Here is a 25,081-nt window from a genome sequence, read left to right as displayed (position 1 = left end):
AGAATCCTTGCTGGCTCTGTCTCTATCCCCAGTGAAAGCAGGACTTTGGTGGAAATGACACTGAGCAGGCTGAAGGGGTCATGACACCATCTTGTGACTGCCTTTGTCATTTCCAACCGGTTCTCGGGCTTCCTCCCACAGTCCAAAAACATCCTCCCATCCATCTATTATCTATACACCACTTAGTCCTCATTCTGGTCGCAGCTGGAGCCTCTGCCAGCTGACTTAGGGTGCAGGCAGGGGACACCCTGGACAGGTCCACAGATAGAGAGATGAACAATTACACTAATTCATACCTATGGACAATTTAGAATCATCAATTAACCTCAGCGTGTTTTTGGACTGTGGGAGGAAGCTGGAGTACCTGGAGAAAACCCATGCAGGCCAGCAGGCAAACCAGGGATCTTCTAGCTGGGAGGCAACAGTCCTAACCAGCCACTGTGCAGCCTTGTTCAGCCCAGTATAATATAAATAATCACAGTTCTTCACAAATGTTACACTGTTTCACTGAAATACCTCCTCCCAGAATTTGAGACTTTGGATCGTGATTGGAGGAGGTGAATTAAAGTCCCATCCTCTGACTCACTTTTGCCACATTTCAGGCAAACAAAGGGGCTGATCTTATTCAGTTTAACCACAGAATTGTGTATAGGATTAACAGTTTTGCATTTTATCAGCGGAAGTCCTTAATTTTGGTTAGGATTTTCCTGGCACAGGGGCTGCACAGTGACTCGGTGGTTAGCACTGACACATCACAACTAGAAGATTCCCGGTTCACATCCTGGCCTGGACCTGGGATCTTTCTGCATGGAGTTTGCATGTTCTCCCCGTGCAGTTTTCACCAGGTTCTCCAGCTTCCTCCCACAGTCCAAATACAGACTGAGGTTAAATGGTGCTTCCAAATTGTCCGTGTGCTTGTTGGTGTCTATGTGTAGCCCTGTGACAGACTGGCGACCTGTCCAGGTGTCTCCTGTCTTCACCCTAAGTCAGCTGGGATAGACTCCAGCCCCCCGATGCCCCTAATGAGGATTAAGTGGTGTATAGATAATGGATGGATGGATGGATGTTTTCCTGGCACAGTTTGTGTGAACATCTACTTTTAGCACAGCCATATAACATCGTGACTTACCTGAGTTTGAGTATGAACATGTGCAAGTAAAGAATGACATGACTGGAAAGGCAGGCAGGGAAGACAATCCACTCTGGTGTTGGTCCAAAGGGTTTCCTTCTAAATCAACTGAACGATCATAACATCTGCTGAGTGAATTACATGTGCAGCTTAAAATGCATTATCTCATTCATAGATATGGTAGTAATTTTGTAATGAGGGAGTGGACATTTGGAGACTGAAAATATTCCAAAAGAAATCCTCTGTGCTAAGATTTGTATCTGACCAGGCTGTACTTATCTCAGGTTGTATCGTCAAACACTAACAGTGATATCATTCAGAGACTGCACCTTTTTGCAGACCCCTGGCTAATTGTACCGCCACTAACACAAGGCCACGAATCATTGCATATGACAGATCGATCTGTGCTTAAACATTAACAGCAAGCCAAACACCTCCTATCAACATACCTACAGGTCAGAATGCAACCTGAAACTATATCTGTTGGGGGACAGAATTACAATGAAGTAGTGTTCTAATAATTCATTCATTCATAACACACCACAGATAAACTCACATCGCAATAATTTAGCATAGAAATATTTAACATTTGGACTCTACTAACATTAAATGACATAATATATGCTGTAACTGTACTTCTTAACTTAAGTGCTTTAAATTGGATACTGGAAAAATGCTCTCTACTGTTGTATGTACAGAAAAATGACAATAAAGCTTGATTTGATTTGATTTGATTTGATTTATAAAGCATTATCATTCCAGGTTTTAAAGATAAATTAGGAAGAGATTTTTTTCATGTTTTATTTCTACTGGAGCAAAGCATTATTATGGTTTTGCATTCATTTGCATTCATTTAAAGGCCAACAACAAGAGCGCAGTGAGCGAACACAACCAAGTCTGACGGGCAGAGAAGAATGTATAGGCACATAGCAGAAAGGGGAGTAACTGAGGTGTGGTGCTGCTCCTGAACTTCAGATAAAAGATGTTTATCTGCATTTAGAAATGAACAAAACTCTTGAATCCGATGCGAAATGTCTTCAAGAACCAAAAAATGAAATCCAATTTTTTTCAATTTTCGATTCCTCTGGGAATGTCAGTGAAGCCAAAGTGGCCTGTCTCTGTATTGAAAGGTCAGGAATTCCAGCAGGGCGTAGCTGATGACAATGATCCAGGTACTGTACCTTGACAGGTATGTCTGGCTCAGCTGCTGAACTGGTTCAGCAACATTCTGATTGTGAGCATGATTCAGGGGTGGATGATGCACTTCCTGGACTAAGGAGAACACTGACCTATTACCTCTATGAGGAGGGAGGAGACAAAAAAGACACTATTATAGGATACATTTCACAATATGATGCTCATCGGGTAGCAACAGAACAAGCAGAGCCACTAATCCTAACTTTGCCTGCCATCATTGCCTTTCTAGTTCTTCAAATGAGAAAATGAGAAGGAGAAGCACAGTGGGTTATCATGGTTGTCTTTTTTCAATGAAACACACATATACAAGGTGTCCATAAAGTCTCTTTACAGTTTTAAGAATTTATTACAAAGGCAGTTGATAAGATATCTCAACCAGATTTGTTTTTATTGTAATCAGTGGTTGTCAAACTTTTTCTACCTCATTTAATACACCTCTATATGGGCACCATTAGTTGCACGAAGCACATCAAGACGGTACTCGATTTCCTGCCATGTTCGCTGTAGTATAGACTCATCAATGATGGCAATAGCATCAGAAATCTTTTGCTTCAGGTCAGTAATGTCCCGTATCTTTGTTCAATACACGATATCTTGAACATAACCCCATAGATTGAAGTCCAAGGGAGTGATAACTGGTGAACGTGGTAGCCAAGGAATTAGCCATCCCTTCCAATCCAGCGGTCTGATTAGTAGCCATTTTTAAGGGTTTCATTTAACAGTAACTCTTTTACCAACAAGATACCTGAAACACACTATTTCAATGTGATTACAAACTCTAATAAAAACTCATAACAATAAAACAAATCTGGTTAAGATATCTTATCAACTGCCTTTGTAATAAATTCTTAAAACTGTAAAGAGACTTAATGGACACCCTGTACATTCTGATCTGAAACTACATAATGGACGTAGATCAGTGACATAAAGTGTTGCATGGTGTTGTGACAGCGGCATGTTTATTTTCAAGAATTTAAAAGAAGCAGAAGTAAAAGCAGACTTTAATTTTGCTTGCATGGTTTCAGCTTCGACAGTTTGGCATCTTACAAACATACCTGTCTGTGAACCAACATCCATCCATCCATTATCTACACACCTGAGGAGCAGAACATTCCAGAGCAGCACACAGAGAATCCAGAGACCCTTTCTCACAGCTGTAAATTTAGTAAGAAACCATCTCAGAAGACAGCTAGCCCAGCTAGTAGCTGCACTAGACAGACACAAACACATACAAATGATATATATATTTTTTTGTTTACAAGAGCTAAATTCTACCCAAACTACCCAACACTCAAATTTTTTATTTTTATGGAACCAATCAATTTTAAGTTTTTAATGGCTTATTTTAAGGATGTCTTTAGCATTATGGCTGCACTTGAAGAGTGCAGCTAAGAGTGATTCTTTATGCAATATTTCACAAATGTAGGGGGTGTCAGAAAACTTTTTTCCACCACTGTATAGAGTCAAACAATCACACTCACAGACAATTTAGAATCATCAGTTAACTTAAGTATGTTTTTGAACTGTGGGAGGAGGTCAGAGAACCTGGTGAAAACCCACACTTGCACAGGGACAACATTCAAACTCCACACAGAAAGACCTCAGCCCCAGGTCGGGATGCGAACCGGTGATCTTCTATCTGTAAGGTGACAGTGCTGACCACTGAGCTAACACGGAAAGTAAAATGACTTTGAATGAGTGCTTTAAAGAGGAAGTGGGCGTAGCAACTCAGTCAGGTGAGTGACAAGATAAAGATATGGACAAGAGTTTATGTTGCAGTGATACTACGCAAAAGAAGAAGAGAAAATGCCGCTGCTCAGTCCACAGTCCACATTTTCCAGCAAGGTGTGACATTTTAAGGTGTGTCTGGCTGTCAGCTGGAGAAGGTTGGTTCCCTGCCTGGAATGACAAATATGACACTAAAGGAGCTTTGTGTGCATTGTTGCATAGGGTGGTGCCGTTTCTTGGTGGAGTGTTTGTGGTGATGCTGTTTTGCAGTATTATGTTTCAGAGGAGGCCTATGTTTATTTGTGAAGTTAAAAATCTGCAGGTGTGCAGCAGTTATATTTTTCTGTCATAATTAATATTTTTTTTAACTTAAACAGCAGCAACTAAATGCTTTTATTGATTGTCGAGATGACATCTAGGTTTCATTGTATTGATTGTTGAATGCTGCAATGAGTATCTGTCAATTACAGTTCTGTGTCGTTGAATAAGTGGCAAAAAGTTGCTTTTCGTGTTAGTAAGGGTGATTTTGATGATGATGGAACCAGTGGTGATTGAGCAGGGCTGAAGTGATTAGCTCTATTGAGAAATTTGATGTGGGCCCCACCTACCACCACTTGAATACGTGCCCTAATACCCTCAACTTACCATAAAGTCCTTCAACCAGTCTTCCCACACTAAACAATATTCAATAGTGTCTTGGACTTAATTTGATTAAACACAATCAGTGGAGATCAATGAGCCGCTAACTTTTGGGGCCACTTTTCTTTGTTGGTAATTCAGCCTTGCTTAATGGCTACCAAAGTAAACGATTATACGTTCAAACTTTACTCTGTCAAACCAGTAGGTTTGCTTTATAAAATACATTCTGGCCCTTGCATAAGGCCCTGTGACCCCAAAGACACCTTGTTGTGTCACTGTGTTCTCGTCTACATAGATACAGACACCTCAATTACAGGCTGCAGAACCGACGCAGTGTGTGACAATCATCCCTCTGAACTTCAAACACAAACCTGTCCTGTGTGGTTTCATAGCAATGAACCTGTTGGCAAAGTTAGTTAGAGTCTGATCCAACTAACATCAATTCCATTCCAACTGCAGACCTAGATTCACACCACAGCTCAGGTGTGGCAAACAGACTGTGTTTATATAGTACAAAAGGGTACTGGGCCATACTACTTAATTCACAGCCTTTTATTGTGAAAAGAAGCCAATGTTTCAACAGTGTGGACTGAGACATGAGCCAAACAGACATATTAAACCTAAACCAGGTGTACAGTGGCCATTGGATACTTGAGGTGAACAGAGATTTTGAATCCATTGATAATTTCCATAGTCTGTGTTCAAAGGGCACACCCCCGTGTTTTTTCTGTAATACAGACTGTACTGAGAAAGCAGCAGAATAAAAATATATTGATGAGTTTTGGTCATTTGCTAATCAGCAGCAGCTGACACTTTTAACCCTCGTGTTGTCCTTGGTATCATTCTGACCCCAAGTAAAATCTGTTGCCATCATATACTTTCATATAACAAGGTCTAATTGGCCCTACACTCCAAAATCATGGGAAAAATTAGTGGTAATGGGTTGGACTGAAGTAAGACTAAAGGTGTAACGCAGAATTGACTGACAATTTATACTGTATGCTTTAAAAAACAGTCAACCAGGTGGGGTAATTTTGACCCCAGAGGACAAAAGGTGTATGGCAACTGGGAGGACATTATGAGGGCTAAAAACAAGACACAGGAAACACACCTATGTTTTCATGCTTTTTAAAAACTCAGTCTAAGACAAATTATGTTTGTACACTACTAACAGTAAATGAATTTAATATTAGCCAGATTTGTTTCCCCTCACCAATTAGAAACCATTATAAATTAATATTTCTGCAAAAGTTACAAAAGGTTCATAATGTATCTGCAAAAGTTTCCCAGACAGTGTCCTGTGTTTGCTTTCCTACAATCCCTTGTTGCAGCAACTCAAGCGTTATTAACATTTAGGATTTTATTTTCATAAACCCAATGGGGCAGTGCAGAGAGAAACAAACGTACCCTGGCCAGGACACAGGGAAGCGTTAAGTGCAATTTAGGATTTTAAAGGCAGCAAACTTAGAGGCAGAATGAGAACAGATTAACAATAAACAGAGATTTATATGATAATGGCAAACCACACTCACTACTTTGATTCCCTTTAAACACAGAACTCTCGCTCCACTGTGAGACAGTTCAAGATGTCTTTGGAGAAAATTCCTTCGAGGAAATTTTGTTGTGCAAAATTTTAAATTCAGCAGCTCAGATATACTGCTGAGTTGAATTCACTTACAAATGGTGTCAGGACATCTTGAAGATCTTAAGGTTAGTATTTTCTGCTTTTGGTCATTTTATTTGTCATCCAGCACTCCACAACTATCTACTGACTAACAGTTATAGTCCCAGTTAAAGCCACTATCAGGAATGTTTTTCTACTAATTTTTGCTAATAAATAAATGTTATTGGTATGACACATGGTTGTTATGATCCACTACATTTCTATACAGCATGAAGACTACATGAGATCCAAAAAATCTGAAAATTTGGGCAAACTGAGCCTCTACAGTGTCATTTTCACTGAGCTGCTTGCAGCAGAGGTTTCACCACTATTGTAGCAGAATGAAGGGTGTGTGCAGCTTCAGCCTGTCAATGACAGGAGTGTCCCACTCTTCAGGTTTAAAGCGAACGTGTCTGTAAGCATTTTCTATTTACCACACATGTATGCAGGCATTCCTGCCCCAGCACTCACACTGACACACAGCAAAACTTGGCCCTGCCCTTTGCAGCTTAGCATTACTGATCAAAGAGTCAGACACATCCACCCTGTCCTCAAATATTATCTTTATAAGCACTGCTACAGACTTCTGCCTGATTAGCCTAATTATCAGTGCTCAGGTGAGGACACATTTATCACTCAATGATGCAGAAACACAGTTAACGATGACATTTTTGCTGAGTGCTGGAAGCAACTTCAAGTTTCTGTTGACTATGTATTTCTTAGAATAAAAATAATAAAATAATTTTTGAAAACTGTATGAATTCTGTGGATTTTTGGGATGCATTTACTGCATGATCAGACTTTGCTTCCAATGATATGCACCATTTTCCTCAGTTTACCTTTAGGTATACATTAAACTTATCAGTTTTAGGGCTGAGAAGATTTACAAGAGTCACAACTTCAGTGTAAAAGTAAAAAAACAAATCACAGTTTACATTGTTCACTTTAGCTCTTTGTCTTTTGAGAATTTGCACACAAAAATCCCAATAAATCTCAGCTGTGTCCATATCTCTATAACTACCACAGAAATGTTTAGAAACAAACAGCTGAGTAAAGAAACAAGAGCACAAATACAAATACCTGATAATTACAGTAGAAACATATTCTGATGAGTGACTCTTTATATAATAATCATGTTTATTTTATTGCAAAGTATACCAATGAAACTCTGATATTTTTTTTTTATAAATTTGATGTTGCTTCCATGCTTTTGGCCTGTAGCGTACAGTGACTAAATTCAAGAAACACCCAAGTGTCCAGTAATGGAAGCTGACTTACTTAGAGTTCTTCAGTTTGTGTTAGTTTCAGATTGGCATTTATTTTTCAAAAAATCAACCTTTTTTAAGTAAGTTTTTCTAATTCCCTTCTCAGAATATTGAAGCCAGGTCTCTCATTAAATAGCAGTGAAGAAATCAGGTTACTGGAGAATAAGGCTATTTGCTTGCATTTGAATACAGTCACTCTCCTGGTGCTGGGAATACTCACAAGACCTTCAAATGTGAATTAATCCAAACAACAAATGCACAGTTTCCTTCTGTTTGAGAAATGTGAGAAGAACACTACAATGACCAGCTGCTCTAGAAGTTTACTATGATGTTGGAGGATATGGGAATATATGATAGTTGTGTGTCATATGAAGTGTGCGTGTGTGTGTGTGTGTGTGTGTGTGTAAGGAAGCCATGGATTGAGCAGGAGCTAATGCCTCCAAAACCCCAGCAAAGCCCCGCTGATAGGAAATTGCTGCTCTGTCTGTCCAGACTGCTAAGCTGCACTGAGCCACCTCTGGTCGGTCACAGTCTGTGGCCAAATCAATACCATACAAACAGATATAAAGAGTCAGCTCAGTCTGTGGCGCGCAGAGTAGCTGTGCAAAAGCTATGTTTAGGATGTCATGATGAAGAGCTAGTGAATCCCAGTTTAATCACACATCTCGGCTATCGAGACAAAACAGACATGAGAAGAATAGCATTACTTGACAACCCATCCCTCTTCTTTCATTCCACCTGAAACCTGACAGTCACACCTTGTACTGGTATGTCACAGCAGCAGTGTGTGTGTGTGTGTGTGTGTGTGTGTGTGTGTGTGTGTGTGTGTGTGTGTGTGTGTGTGTGTGGTGTGTGTATTTATACCTGCTCGTGTAAACCTGTTTGGCTAGATCTAGACTTTTTATTAATAAAAATGGATGGATAAACATATTTAAAAAGACAAAAACTCAGTGCATGTTTCAGTATAAGGTATCAGCACCATCTGTTCAAATAGAATGAATAATTATTTACTTTTCCATCTAAATCAGTCATTTATTTCCACACTACTGCTGCTACACACCAAAACTCCAGGCGCAGTCTAATTACATCATCAAGTTACAGTGGCTATTAGACTGCACTATCAGGCTGGCATTAACTTGTTACCCAATAAGACCCAAATGACTGCTTAGATTACCATTAAATGCAGTCTATGGACATTACTGTTGACCAAAGAATGATTCCTTCTGATGTTGCTGACTTCCAGCATTACCTGTAGCACCACCATCAGGCCAACGTTTTCACTGACACACACTCACACATATGCAACGTCTTCTCCAGCACATCCCAAAGATTCTCAATGGGGCTGAGGTCTGGACTCTGTGGAGGACAATCCATGCATGAAAATGATGTCTCATGCTCCCTGATCCACTCATTCTCAATGTGAGCCCCATGAATCCTGACATCATCATCTTGGAACATGTCCATGAACATCAGGGAAGAAAAACTCCATTGATGGAAAGACCTGGTCATTCAGTATCTTCAGGTAGTCAGCTGACCTCATTCTTTGGGAACATAACGTTGCTGAACATGACTAACCCCAGATCATAACCCAAACCCCCACAGGCCATGATGAGTGCATCACTTCATCCGCCTCTCTTCTTACCCTGATGCCCCCATCACTTTGGAACAGGGTAAATCTGGACTCATCAGACCACATTTGTTCCTCAAAGATGATGGTTCATCACTGTCCAGGTTTTAATGATGCGTTGGACGGTTCTTAACCTGATTTTAGTAGTTTCAAAAATCTCCTTAGTTGTGTTCTTTGCTTGATTCAGGCCAATAACTTATTTTTTCAAGCCACTTTATATTGTATTGTTTACAGTGTGTCAATACTGTACTATTTCATTCACATTTCTCATCCCTGTACATATTGTAAATATTATTACTACTATTTATTTTATTTTATTACTACTACTATGTTTATTGCTACATAGGCTGCTGTAACAATGTGAATTTACGCTGGCGTGGGGAGAAATAAAGGACTATCTTATCTATCTTACCTTACATTAATCTGAGACAGATTAACATTCTTTCCATGATCACAGGATATGTCTTCCAACATGGTTGTTTAAGAAATGAGAAGCTCCTCACTGCATCAGCTAGAGTTAAATAAGTTGTTGCAGCTGAAACATATTCATCACTACAGTAATTATCCAATGGAAGGCTCTTTACTATTTGCTTAGTTAAATCCAGGTGGGAACTTTTTACTTTTTGGCCAGGCAGTGTATATATATTTATCCTGTATATATTGTCTGTAGCTCAGTCTTTCTGATAATCAGAAAGTGGACCTTGGAATTTAGATGATTTGTTACATATTTTCCTCCCAAAAATCACAAATGAACTCGTTCAAATCCTAGGTTTGAGAAACGTCAGTAAATAAATTGAAGCTTTAAATTATTCTTCATAGAAGTGATCATTGTCATTTTTATACTGTTCCTGTCACTTTGCTCTGTTTCAGTGCTGCTGACAGCATGTATTAATTTTATGTGCTGTGACTGCTGATTACAGGTGGTTCTGATCCACTAGTACGTTTTTCCTCACGCGGCAGCTCTGCTTCCGCTGCTCCGTGGGCGTGTCACTCGTGGGCCACCAGGTAATAACGTCACAGTCACTCCTGTGGAACCAACGTGGCTGCTCGGTCGCGAACTTCCTCTTTCATCACGAAAAAGGTTCAGCGAAAAGTATTTCTGAGAACATTTGAGGCAATAAATAAGCTGTGCAGTTGTTGAATCTGTCCTCATTTTAGTTAAACAAGTTTAGAGGTTTTACGAAAGTTTCACGAGGCGTCGAACCTCCGCCTCTCTCGCTTTATTTGGAGAAAGTCCTAGTCAGGTCTGCTTTAAGTATATAAGATGCTGGCAGCTCCAAACGTCCCATGACGCTTCCAGAAACACGATGCAGGACGATTCACGTGTGGAGAGGAACTGACGGATCCTGTTGTGGAGTTATTAAGTTACGATAATGTCCAGAGGATGGCGCTCCATTACCAGCTGACAGTCTGTGCTGATTACACCGAGACTCCAAACAAAACACTTAACCCCTTCAGACCCTGCATCCACTGGAATGGACATGACATGTTTCTGGGTCTACACCACTAAAAACTTGTGGTTCATCATTTGAATAATGCTTTGTACCTGATACCTGATTAACCAGTTACAATGAAGTTATGGCTGGTAACTTTATCATCAGATAAGAAAAGTATGGCTCTGAGGCTTTACAGGAAGAGGAAGCACCTTTTTTTAATACTCAGAAATATTAATTTACGTTGATTGTAGCCTAATCAATTTTCACTCAGCACAATTCTAGTAATTCGAAGGGATGATATTTGAAGTTACGCTGAATATATTTCACAGGGTGACCATATTTTGATAACCGAAAACCAGGACGGACACTCAGCCCAGCTATGAGATACTCAAATGATACTCGACGTTTACTCATACTTACTTTATATTTAAAGCATACCACCTCTGAATAGATAGAAAATTGTTATCTTACCAATTACTATCTATAACCAGACACAAATGCAGACCTCTTTTGAGAAGTTACTCAGCATGTTTTAATATGACAAGTTTCAAAAATATCGAATGAATAGCAGTGAATAGAGTTCATGCATACATTGTAAAAACAGCAGCAGCATTAAGTGAGATTTGCAGCAAGCTGACTATCAAATAGAAGTCAGTGATCACCTATAATGGGTAAGGCGGTGTGTTGGCAAGGTCTGCTATAGTTATAGGATTTATAGTAATGATCAGTGATTGAGGAGGTCAGATTTGGACTTGGATTTGACTGGATTAATTACTCAGGCTACTATAACAGCAGATGTAAGATCATAGCTGCCTGTCCCCAATCCTATCTGCACCTATTACAAGTCAGTGAGTCAGAGCAGTGGTGCTTAGCCTGAGGCTTGTTAACCTCAGCGCTCCAACACGGGATTAAGGTAATAGAAGGATTGGAGCACAGACACCTTAATGAAGGCATATGGGAGAAAGACTACTAACTCGACCTCGTCCAGCTGTATTAAGGGATGTCAGCACACAAAGTTCCAGTGCAAATTTAAGTGGATGTTAAGATGATGGAAACGGAATGGAAAAATGGACTATGAGACATGCAATTGTAACAGTCCAAAGTTATGATGTTTGAAGTTATTTTGAATAAATTTCATAACTGTAAAGTCGATAGTCAATTCCAATGGACATCAGTCATTGGGTGATGTTAGCCAACACTTCATTATTTAGTTTAGTTATGAAATGCTAGTCAACAATGCCAAACTGCAATATATATACACTACCGTTCAGAAGTTTGGCTTCACTTAGAAACGTCCTTATGCTTGAAAGAAAAGCATTTTTTTTCAGTGACGATAGCATTAAATTAATCAGAAATACAGTCTAGATTTTGTTAATGTGGTAAATGACTATTGTAGATGGAAAGGGCTGTTGGTATATACAGATCAAACTATTAAGAGCATCGCTGACAAGATTGAGAGACTCTGCTGCTATCAGTAAGAGAACAAAGTTCAAGTACACACAGAATATAAATGACGATATATGCAATTTTTTTGTATTTGTTGCCCTTCAAGTCTGAAGAAACTCAAAATCCCATATCTCAGCACCACTTAGAGGACACCAGAAAGAGGTTGGATATTGACCAAATATTATTCCTGAAATTCAGCTATGACACGATGACCCCCTATAAAAAAATTCACACGTGTTCAGCTTTGTGGCTCTTCACTTGATGGGTTTTGGGACATCATTCGGAAGCCATCAATTCTCCAACATCTAACTGGGATGTGAAAATACATACATTGTATTATTTCATATTTATTTCCTAGAATTGAACTTTACCAATACAGTTCATTCGGTATCACTAATGATTTCCAAGAATTGCACATAATAAAAAAGAACAAAAACAGGAGAAACATTTCTTGTACAGTCTCTTGAGCAAATATTCTATGTCCAAATTTCAGTTGATTCAGTCTGAATGCCTGTTGACAGGATTGCACCCTTGTGGACCTGATGATTTTAGATGGCAGCACAATAAACCTGGAGTGCTCTTGAATGCAACAGACAGAAATATTGTTTTAACTACTATAGGTTACTGAACCTTTATATCTAAGCTACATCATGCATGTGTGACTTAAGTCATGTGTGTGAAATGATGTAATAATTCAGCTTGAAAGTGTGTTGTTTTAGTTTGCATTGCATTTATTGGTATACACCAATCAGCCACAACATTATGACCACTGAAAGGGGAAGTAAATAACATCGATCATCTTGTTATAATGCAACGTTCTGCTGGGAAACCTTGAGTCCTGATGTTCATGTGGATGTCTGACATGTGCTACCCACCTAAATAGTGCAGGTCAAGCAACCCCTAAGCAGGGAGGCAGTCCTTGATGCCAGTTGTCACCCTCAGCAGGACAATGCAACCCAACACACAGCAAAAACTGCTCAAGAGTGGCCCAGGGAACAAGACAGAGCTGCACCTGGGTTCCACACTCCTCAGATCCAAACCTTATTGAGCATCTGTGGGATGTGCCATGGGAAGCCTAAACTAGGTCGGTCCCACCCTGCAACCCACAGACCCACAGAAATCACTGGTGACACAGGACGTCCCCAGAAGTGAAAAAAGAAATGTTAAAAATGTTTCTTAAGAACATTCACAAAAAATCAACCAAAATCCAGCGAATTTCTCTGGATTTTGGTTGATTTTTTATGTGAATGTTCTTAAAGAAAATATTAGAAGTTTTACTGATATATATGTTATCAGTTTAGATATTTTTACTTATTTTTTGGAAGATTTTACGCATTTTTTGAAAGTATTTACAAGAATTTTCTTGCCATTTTTTTTTTTTAAATAAAACTTTGAAGGGAAACTCTTAAGGAATTATTGGAATTTTCTTCCTGAAGTTTTTGCAAATTTTCGGAAATTTGGGGAATTTTTTTCTGAATTTTGGGATTTTTTCAGACAAGGAAACAATATATTTTTTGGTACCCATAAATGAGGACAACAGGTGGGTTAATTCTTTTATTCCTGTGGATGCCGATCCGACTGTTTGACCTCATTGGACTCTGAATGCAGTTCAGCTGATCCAGGAGCAGATCTCCGGTGTGGACCCATTACTCAGACCTGGATCCTCCTGCTGTGCGCACAGACGCACTGAAACCCAGTTCAACAGATAGGTTACTGTCAGTCAGCAGGAAGGAGAGAGGGGGGGGAAAAAAAGCCCTCCTGTCGGTCAGATTAGAATCACACAGCAATGTCCGTCTCATTGATTTGAAGGGGGATGATTGCTGACACATCCACGCGGTCAGCGCAGCTCCTGAGGGCAGCGGGCGGAGGGATGCGGCTCCGGGACCAGGCGCTCTGCCTCCGCTCCGGACCCTGAGACAACAGCGGGAGCGGCTCCACAACCCGGACCTCACTCGGATAATGTCTCTGCTGAAACAGCGGGGGAGAGAGCTCGAGCGATTTGACGGACTGTCGCTCATTTACTGGTACGTGAAACAAGTGAACAAGTTGGAGTTTAGTCCCGGCGGATGGCTCAGGTGCAGAGAAATGCGATACAGATTCCGGCACGGATCAGGCGAGTTATAGCTTCATTAAACGTGAAGTGGCCTGATCAGTAGCTTCCCCGCCTGAATCTCACCATCCTGTCACAACCAAAGCTGTAAAAACATAGAATTAGTGCAAAGTTGATTTGGTCGGAAACGTCAGTGCCATCTTGGACTCTTTGTAAAGTGCCAAACAATTGCCTGATGTTTTTAAACTCGAACTATTTTCCTATGAAGTTTTGTATTGGTGTCCTGCAGGTACAGCTGAGGGGAGTTTCACTGTTGATTTTGATCTCCTTTATTGCCAAAGTCGAATTTTTTTGCATTAGTTTTCACTGCAGATGAAGTCACAAAATCAAAGGAGAAAACAGTCGTAGCAAAAATCTATATACTAACTAAGTAACAATCCTCCAACATCATATGTACAGTCAGGTAATGTATTTAAAAACAAGAGGAATGCTTAAGATTATATTCAGTAACATTTTAAATCATGTGGGTAAAATTAGGCAATATTTAGACACTGAATAATTTATTTATTTATTTTAATCATACCACATTGACAGCCCATGTGGTGCAACAGCTGATTACTTCTCCAGGAAGGAAACCATAGGAGTCTTGCATGTGTCATACCAGTATGTCTGTAGAGTTCAGGTCAGACTGAAGTAATTTAATATTTATAATATAGTCAAGGTGGAAATATGAGCTAACAAAGGACAAAAACTGACAAAAGCAATGCAAAAAGTAACGTCCATTAGACAAAGTTATACTGTGTCATATAAAAAAAGCAGTAGTAGCCTAAATTAAAAACAGATATCATGCAATGGGATTAATGGACAAATGGGGCTGTTTGGAGAGGGTCGGCTCGTTTTGTTCTTGTTTTGTGTCCTGAGAGGAGGAGTCTGTCAGCTAAATGTAGGTGCTGAGTGGACTGTTGAGGCTGGGTCAGCCAGGATGACTTAAAGGCAAGCTGCAGGGAGTTGATACAACACTGCTGGGTGCCCCCCTCTCTTCATGACACCCATCTTTTACCAGCCGCCTCTCTCCTACAAACACAACCCCACCTAAGGTTTCCCTCATGATTCTCTCCTCCAAGAAGTTACCCGAGCTCTGGGACTACTTTCTGATTTACGTCTCAGGAGCCCTAGAGTTTAATCCCGACTGCAACGACGTAGACCTTGGCCTGTTTCCTCTCAGGATGAACCCCACCATTAAGACCAGGTAGGTGTGACACGAGGCGATATAATCTTTAGAGAAAGTGCATCTTTGAAGGGCTTCCAGGAGAGAGTTCAGTTTGTCTGGGCTAGCTGGCATTTGTTTGGGTCAAAGTAATGTGAAACCTGACATTGGGATGATTTGTATGGAGAGTGTTTGGGATATTGTGGCAATGCTGACATGCTTTAGGTGTACATGGATGATTTGTGTGTCAGAAAGAGTGACATTTATTAAGTTTGTCCCTTAAACTCTGTATCAATCATTCATATTGAGATCTTGATTAAAACACTGGGTAAGGAAGTGACTTGGCGGAATGGAAGTTGTTCCTGGCTGTCTTGGCTTGTGTCTCATTGCTTTATGATATATTGGATTCAAAAGACATAATAATTACCATGTAGATTGAAAGCTATGCTGTAATAGTGGTTACTGACGGCATTGGGCCATAATGGCTCAAAATAAAGCAAATAAAACAACAAAAAAACAAAAAAAATATTAAATGAAACCATATTATCTCTTATTTCGAGCATATTTTGGATTACTTTGTATGGCTTTTGCTATCTGGCAGCATGAGAACAAATCCATTGTACAGTTTGCTGATGGTGACAGTTCTGCTGGATGCGCAGTCTCGTATTTGTGGTGTCATGTTGTCATCTGCTATCTGTTACGAAGAGAAACAAGTCATGACTCATCACACGACGTTTGCACACGTGTAAAAAAAAAATTATTGTGCACACTGAGTTGTTCCAAATCAGTGCTGAGCTGCTAATTTGTTGATGTCATTGAATATCATCACATTCCTGTGAGTAACACCAGATCATGCTGCACTGCAGCGAAACGTTCACTTTTCAAGAAGAAATAATGACTTACAAGCATTCTTGCTGTGGTCTAAACTACAACTGGACGTCATATGGCATGAATATGCATCATCCCATGAAAAATCAATCAGTGCCTCCCGTCTAACCCCCTTCAGAAAGAGTTGATTTTTTTTTTTTGCACAATAACATTATCATATTCAATAAATCCAGTGAAAATGTTACTTTCATACTATGAGCATTTTCTGACTTGCAGAATGTTGAAAAACATTCAGGTGGGTCCATGTTTATATTAGAAAGATTTTGACACATCACGAATTATGACTAAACGATAAGCCAGGAATCAAAATGTAGGTAAAAATGAGGCATTTTGTGTTATATAACATGTTTAGACCAATCACTTTTCAATCATGGTGATATGACCCTCGAAATGTTACCCAAAATAGACGTTTTAACCCTCCTGTTGTCTTCATTTACGGGCACCAAGAAATATTGTTTCCTTGTCTGAAAAAAATCCAAAAAGTCAGCAACAAATTCCCCAATTTTCTGAAAATTTGCAAAACCATCAGGAAGAAAACTCCAGTAATTCCTTTAAAGTTTCCCTTAAAAGTTTTATTTTTAAAAAATCCCCCAAATTTGGAAAGAAAATTCTTGTAAATATTTTCAAAAAATTGGTAAAAATCTACCAAAAAAATCCTAAAAATATCTAAAGTGATTACAGATGTATCAGTAAAACTTCTAAAATGTTCTTTAAGAACATTCACAAAAAAAATCAAAAAAATGTTCAAAAATTTCCCAATAATGTTGAAAATGTGGACATCAGAAGTTTCACTGTGAAAATTAAATTTTTTTCCCCACGTTTTCAAACTTTAAAACAGGTCAGTTTTGACCCGCAGGACGACATGAGGGTTGAAGAACATAGGTAACATTAACAGGGTACCAATGCTTGTTTCAATGCCAGATACATTAAACTGGTGCAGTTTTGCTGTTGAAACTATGATATATCTCATTATTTTAATGCTCAAAGATGGTAATAGAAAAAATTCTGTCACAGTTTAGTTCAGAACCCAAGTGCGGATACAAATCATCAGGGGGCCCGACGCTGGTGAAAACAGTATTTTTTCCAATAATTCCGGGGAGTGTGCTAGAAACAGCATCCGATCAGTAAGTAATGAAGACCAGGAACACTAGTGAAAACATCCACACCCACAAGACTAACGCAGACCACTTGAAACAAAACTGCAAGTGAGAAAACTGCTGGGAAAGTCTCGCAAAACCGGGGTCACGGGTACTGATTAATTGTGCTGAACAAAAATGAGATTTTGTCTTTAAACTGCGACACCTGGAGAGGATATAAAATTAATTTGTTTTTTGTTATATTTTTACAGGGCTCAAATGTGTTCTAAAGCCCCATCAGAGGCAGAGAAGCTGGCTGGCCTCTTATTTCCCTCCACCAAAGATGTGCATTTTCTTTTATCTGTCAGAAAGTGGAAAGTATCTATCTTCTGTACTTATGAGGGTATTAGGGCTCAAAAATGCTTCAAAAAGTAGTGTGAATGTGCTAAGAATCATCATTGTATAAAGAAAAACAACTAACATGGCTTCATTAAATTACTAAAGTTATTGTACAAAAAATCAGCTGATTGGAAAATTAATACATTTTTTTTGATTTTATATAGAATTACCCATACACTAAATACTGTGCTTCTCCCTATAGTCTGTTTTTACTAAAGATATGAGTACACAGAGCAGGGTAACCAACACAAAAAATGTGTGTCTGAACAGCTTTTCACTTTCTGATGTATCAAAAAAAATGTGCAAAACTCATATGCTACATCCAATTTTAGTTTTTACCACAGTTGCCAAATAATCCTCCTTCACAAAAAAGTCACTGGTTTGTTGTTCGCCATCAGCATATGTGCTTCATAGTAGTTTAGCGTTTGTATTATGCACTGTGGTTGGTCAGTGTTAGTTAAAACTCAGATCAGAGGCCACAACGCAGGTATGAGAATAGTTAAAGATGCTTAGTTATAAGTAAAATGATCAAGTTATGAGAAGAAAATCACCTACATTTGTGGTTATTTTTCAGTAATATAAGACATCTGATATGAAAGTATGAATGGTATAGTGACATAAGGTAGCTATGTGGTCAAAATTCAGGCAAAAGAAGTGTGCCGGATAAGTAATTTCTGTTAATTTCAGTTGTCTTTTGCTATCGTTTGTAAGCTTCTGCGTCCTGAACAGAGATACGTGGAGCAGCAGATGTTAAACAGGATGTTAAGACAGAGAGACATATGGTGCACTGGTGGACACAAACACAGCTCGTTTCTTTTTCTGTCTCTCTTGTTTCCACTTCTGTTTCACAGTTTTGCTTTTGGCGCTTGATTCTCAGGCTAGACAGAACCATCAGGTTCCTGCTGGTGACTACAGTGTGTTTGCATTGTATTTGTCCTATACCTGACTCATGTAAGGTAGCTCAATAAATATGCATGTTATGGGAGGATTTTTATTCAGCAGTCAATAAAAGCAGGAATGAAATTTAGCTCACTTTATCTCAAATGGGAAACCTCCCCCCGTCAGATTGAAAAGGTTTTCTGGAACAGACCCAAATACAGAAAAGGCAGGGTTGACTTTTTAAGCTTTACTGGTGATTGACTGGACAATAGATAATGGGACTGGGTCACAGGGAAAGCTAGGACGGATGAGGAACATGTTAGTGAAGCATATTCCTTGTTCAGGTCTGCGAGAGAGCAGGGATTAAACAGGGCATGAATGCCAAACCTTACAAGAAAAAAAAAGCTCGCTGCTGATTGAGAAATGTATGGATAAATGACTTTTTGAAGGTGCTCATGAGATGAGAAAGAGGCTGATGAGCGGAACCTGCTATCAGGAGATGCTGCAGCCAGTTGCTGAGAGTCCCTGATCTCATGTTGAATCAATGCACAACAGTTACAAACAAAGGGAAGTCAGAGCCGATGACCCGCTCTGTAGTTTTAGTGAACCATTGTAGCGATTTCCTCTCAGACAGGTGGGAGGGGTTGACGTCTGAGTCTGGCCTTCTTCAGCAGCATGATGAAGAAGCTTTTTTCACCATCATCACAGTGTTTCTAGTCCAGCTGAGGCTCTCTCTGATATGAAGGCCAAGGAACTTTTAGCTGTCAGTAAACTTCACCTCAGTCCCCTTGATGGTGAGATGCTCCAGAAGGGTGGGTCTATGTTAAGAGCAAGAGCATTGTCCTCTCCATAGACGATGATTTTCTTAACCCTCCTGTTGTCCTCATTTGCGGGCACCAAAAAATATTGTTTCCTTGTCTGAAAAAAATCCAACAATTCAGCAAAAAAATTCCCCAAATGTCTGCAAATTTGTAAAACCTTCAGGAAGAAAATTCCAATAATTCCTGAAAAGTTTCCCTTAAAAGTTTTATTTTTTAAAAAATCCCCCAAATTTGGAAAGAAAATTCTTGTAAATATTTTCCAAAAAATGAGTAAAAATCTTTCCAAAAAATCCTAAAAATATCTAAAGTGAGGTTTTATGTTTCAATAAACTTCACTGTCTTCTTTGTCTTCATGTAATCCCAGACTGACTCCATGATGTGAAATTCTTGGAAGGCAACAAAATCCACAGCTGACACAGTATTTGCAATTCAGCAGATATTCATTGAGGTTTTGCTCATAAATGCTGCATTCTCTTATCAAATTGTCTGACTTTAGGGATTCTAAATACTGTCAACCTTCCTCTAAATCTTTGTAGATAGCACCCATTGTTTGTTTAATGTCCTCTACTTGGTTTCTTATTGTGAATTTGACCACAGGCAGTGGCAGTGGTGGCAGGTGTGACTGGATGCACTCTGATAGGGCATTCGCTCTGCTCCTGTTGTGTGGAATTCAGTCCTCCGGTGGCAACAAGCATCACTTTAGTCATGCCGTGACAGAGGAAAACAACACGCTCTCATTAAGTCACCTGGCCTTAGCATCTTTCATCTCTTTATCTGGGACACTCTGTTATTATGTGTTCTTCCCGCGCTGTTAATTCAAGGTCACTACTGAATGAATGTAATCACGGAACACAGCGTTGCAGCCAAGGGTGGCGTGTCACTAATATATTTAGAAGATCTCACTCGTTCTGTCCTCGCAGCTGCTGTGGTTTGGCAAATAAACATGAGGATAAAGTCTAAATGCAGAGAGGAGTTCCTTTGTTTAAAATGTTGGGCTGAGAAAAATGAAAACTATTAAAGGATGTGGAATGCTGCACATACAAATGGTGCATCAATGAAGAATCTAGTTTACGTTTCTAGTACATGCTCAGTCACTGGATTCTTCATGGTTTCTCAATTTGTGCCCCACTCAGATGTCTGCAAAGAGTCTGTGGACATGGGCAGATGAAAAAAAGGATGTCACATCTAGCCTTATGGACATGCTATAGGGGCCATCTGGGATTTTCTCCAGTACTTGCAATGAGACATTCCCAAACAGACCTTTCTTCTCCTAAAGTGGATTCTAAACAGGCTGTGAAAGAAATTCTGTGAAACGGGAAACTACTGAAACAGCACAAAACACACACTGAGGCACACAATCCGTAGTTCCAACACTTCAGCAGAAAGTAGGTTCAGTAAAACTGTTTAAAAGCAATGAATTTTAGAGAATAAGGCCTGTGGGAAAACCCAAACCTGACACGCACATATTTATTTCCACTTCGACAAGAATTATTTTGTGCAACAAATGATATCGACGAGATATTAGTGGCACCTCCAAAGTATATCTATACTGACAGAATAATGGTCAATCATTGTTTGAAAGCTTTTGCCAGAGCTGTGAAAATGTGTGAATGACCAGAATCCACTGTGGGAAAAAGTAAACACATTAACCTATGACCAGTGGCACTGCAATGTGTAGGATGGTATTTAAAAAATGAATTATGACTTTTTCTCTCTGGTTTGTCTTTACCAGCTGTGCACACCTGCAAACACGCAGTCCCACCAATTCTGATCATCTGCCAGGCAGCATTAGGATGATTGGTCTTTTGGTTTGCCAGATTCTCTGCGGGGTTCGATTTGGGCTTTGGCTGGAGTCACTAAAGGACATTCAAAGGGCTGACCTAAAGCTTCTTATCTGCATGGTTTGGGTTGTCATGTTTAAAGGTGTGTGCCCCAGTTTTAAATGGAATCCTTTAGATTCCTATTTCTCTAAAGGGTTGTCATCCCTACAGTCCTGGCGACTCTCTTTGGCTTCAAAAGGTGTTTCAACAGCTACTATCTTTGTATTAAAGAAATCCGAAGTATCAGATTTTGGTATTCCATGTTATTTGGCCAAGAATACTTAACCATTTCAGCTAAAAGTTTAAACTTTTGTCTTCTGTCTAGTTCTCCATAAAGATCTGCTGATAGAATGCTGGTTACTTTTTCATTTTCAGGCCTCAATAATGGCTTCTTAGCAGCTATTCTTCCATCTATGCCTTGTTCCTTCAGTCATCTACTTATGTCATTCGGGAGACTTTCTCAGATTATGATCTAGAAGCATTAATCTCTGCCTGAAGATCATCAGTGGTCTTCCTTCTGTCTCTGGTACTTCAAATCTTGAGGTGCCTGATGTCTGCTTCAGTTAGCTTTCATTTTCGGCCTGTTCCTTGACGCACTTTGTAAGTACCAGTTCAAACAGTATTTACAACCTGAGTACATAAGATTACACATAAAGTAAAATGTTTTAAGCATTTTTTTTAACTTTAGTTTGGATGATTATGGCCTACAGCAAAGCATCTAAATATATTTAAATATTTGATTTCATATTTGAGTAAATTCTCATTCCATGAGTATAAATACTGTGCATCCTTTGGTCTAGTTGAGTACATGCAACCACAGTTATGGGAAAGACTTCTAACTTGAAAGTAGTCCAGAAGACAATCATTGACACCTTCCTCAAGGTCAGTGTTCCACAGAAGGTCATTGCTGAAAAGGCAGGCTGTTGGCAGAGTGTTTATTTAAAATATTAATGGAAAGTTGAGAGGATTGATAAGAAAAGTTGATCAAATGTGGAAGAGCTTCAGAAGAAGAGGACTGAGGCTGGTGTCAGTGCATCAAGAACCACCACACACACAGACGTCTTCAGGGAAGGAGCTACAACTGAACAGAATTGAAAATGGCGGCCTTTTATGGCTAAGTGTGTTTTAAAATCACTGTTGGATGGAAGTGTTTTACGGTGCTTCTCGACTCTGTCCTTTATTTTCTCCCCCTGTAGCTGTTAGTTTTTTTTGCAGACTCTTAACAGACACAGTGAGAATCAGCTTTGTTCTTCCTTGTCAGCTGAAATCAATGTACAGTAATGGAATTCCAATTCAACTGTTATCGACCACTCTCGTCACCATTCCCCGTGGTGATAATTGACTTGCTGTGAGTGACTTCTTTGGGATTGATTTTCTCTCCACAACAGATGGAGATTCTAAAGCAGAATGCTGACTGACTTTTCTCTAGGGAAGTTTGTTGATTTTTTTCCTCTCTCTTGCTCTACTTATTGATGTTTCCTTACTTAGATGACTGTTTCGCTGGGTCTGTTAAGGAATGTCAGAGGTCTCAGATACCTATCTGTTTCGTTATTTCAGGTGAGAAGATGTATGTATGCTGCTGGTTTGTGCCCAAACAGTTGTAATTAGCTGAGATGAGTTCAGTGACTTTCATGCAACTAATGGCAAGATAAAGTAATTCAAGTAGTCCTTGCTCATGTGTCCATTTTGTCTCCATGTGGTACTTTAAAATGGACTTTTTTGACTTGTTTTGTATGAAGTTAAATGTTAACCTCTTCAGTAGGAGCAGTAACAGTGCTGCTAAGATTTTTACTCTACTGTCAGATTCAGACAAGAACACAAATATACCAGCCCAAGAAACATAGACCACTGTAACCAAAACACAGTTGATGGTTTTGTCCGTTATTGTATGCCATAGTGGACGAGGACTGATGCTGCATCTTGGAAGACAAACCTGACAATATCAACAATTTGTTCAGGATTTTGACCATTAGGGACACAGATTATTCTACTGCACACAACTGGGACTAACATAAAGGTCAATACATCTTTTTAAATTTAATCTTTTTTGTTTTGTTACATGTTACTGGGTTTGTTCTGGGCTGCACAGTGGCTTGGTGGTTAGCACTTTCGCCTTGCAGCTAGAAGATCCCTGGTTCACGTACTGGCCTTCTCAGGATCTTTCTGCATGGAGTTTCCATATTCTCTTGTGCATGAGTGGGATTTCTCTCAGTACTTAGGCTTCCTCCCACAATTCAAAAACATGCTCAGGTTAATTGGTAACTTCGTAGGTGTGAGTGTGATTGTCTGTATATGAAGCCCTGCAATGGACTGACAACCTGTCCAGGGACCTGTCCATTATCTATCCATCCATCCATCCATCCATTATCTACACACCGCTTCATCCTCATTAGGGTCACGGGGGGCTGGAGTCTATCCCAGCTGACTAAGGATGAAGGCAGGGGACACCTGGACAGGTCACCAGTCTGTCACAGGGCTACATATAGAGACAAACAGTCACACTCACATTCACATCCATGAACAATTTAGAATGACCAGTTAACCTCTGTTTTTGGACTGTAGAAGGAAACCGGAGTATCCGGAGAAAACCCAGACATGGAGAACATGCAAAGAAAGACCCCAGGAAGGTGAGGATCTTCATTCTGCAAGGCAAAAATGCCAACCACCGAGCCACTGTGCAGCCCCATTTTCAAGTCATTTGACGAATATTCTTGTAATTTTTCAAACTGCAATATATACATTGCAGAAAAACTAAATATTGCAATGTCAGATTTTACAATATTGTGCAGCTCATTGAAGACTGCAATTATTTGGACAGTTGGACATTTCCTTCTTGCCAAGCTTCATACTTAAGTACACTGAATGTAAAAAAATATATTGGATACGACACCAAAGTGCCAAGTCTGTGGTCCTGTGGTTTGTCCAAACACACAGTCCCTCTGATTTGCTTATGTGGCAGTTTAAAAAATCACAGGTGCTCACCAGAAACACACATCTGTAATGCATGTTCTCTTCTTATCCTGTATTTGTCCAGCTGCTTTTAGATTATTATATCCATTTTTAAACTCTATTCTCAAAGAACTAGAAGTAATTGTTTTTACTTTGTTCACTTCTTAGAGTTGAAATATTCAGATATTTCTTTATTTCTTCCATAATCAACAAACCTTGGCTACACATGAAACAGAGTGGCTGTTTGTTATTTTTCTTTCATTTAGTGGAACTTCTCCTTGTATATTCTGTGGGGTGGACTGAAAAATAATGTTGCCTTTGTAGAAGAAAGGTCAAGAGTACACGCTATTCAAAATTGCTAGCATTAATACAGTGTCCTCATCCGTCCTGACTTTACTTTGGAGATTTCTACTTCAAAGGCCAGCATATTTGCAGCTTAAATCAGAATAAATCTACTTATAAAATGTCTACAGGCAGGGAAAAGCATTGGTAAAATAATCCTGGGCGAACCTCTTCCAATCAGCTGCAGCTACACAGCAATGCTGCTTTTCATCCTTGAAATAATAATAATTTCTTTTTAATTAATATTTCATAGCAATGAGAGGCCTTTGGTTTCTATTTTTTTAGCTTGTTTATTCATGCTTTTCTGCAGAAGGTTAAAGAGGCTACAGGTTTCATAATTTTTGTTTTGCAAGTGAACAGAATAATTATGTAAAGATGCTGCAGACTAGGGCTGAGCGACATGTGAAAAAATCATTGTGACACATGTGACATGAATCATGTTTTTAGTGAGAGTGGTAGTTTTTTCAGAACAATCTGATAATTATGATGTGATTTTTGCTGTAACTGGCATGAAGCAAGC

General features: G+C 39.4%; 1 protein-coding gene across 2 annotated transcripts in view; it reads left to right on the top strand.

The window, feature by feature from the left end:
- The first annotated feature begins 13,862 nt into the window (after positions 1-13,862).
- si:dkeyp-72e1.9 (syntaxin-binding protein 4) overlaps positions 13,863-25,081 on the top strand; it is a 75,491-nt gene continuing 64,272 nt past the window's right edge. Inside the window, exon 1 of one of the 2 annotated variants that reach the window (XM_023293897.3) lies at positions 13,863-14,154. In XM_023293897.3, the coding sequence (XP_023149665.3) occupies positions 14,090-14,154 (65 nt within the window). In that variant the 5' untranslated portion in view covers positions 13,863-14,089. Of the gene's footprint in view, positions 14,155-15,271; positions 15,430-25,081 lie in introns of those variants that run through there. The other variant, XM_055005498.1, reaches the window with a different exon arrangement.

Source organism: Amphiprion ocellaris, chromosome 19 (genome assembly GCF_022539595.1).
Source record: "Amphiprion ocellaris isolate individual 3 ecotype Okinawa chromosome 19, ASM2253959v1, whole genome shotgun sequence".
Classification (NCBI taxonomy): Eukaryota; Metazoa; Chordata; class Actinopteri; family Pomacentridae; genus Amphiprion; species Amphiprion ocellaris.
The sequence above is the reverse complement of the archived record's forward strand: the minus strand, read 5'-3'. Positions and strand labels throughout refer to the sequence as shown.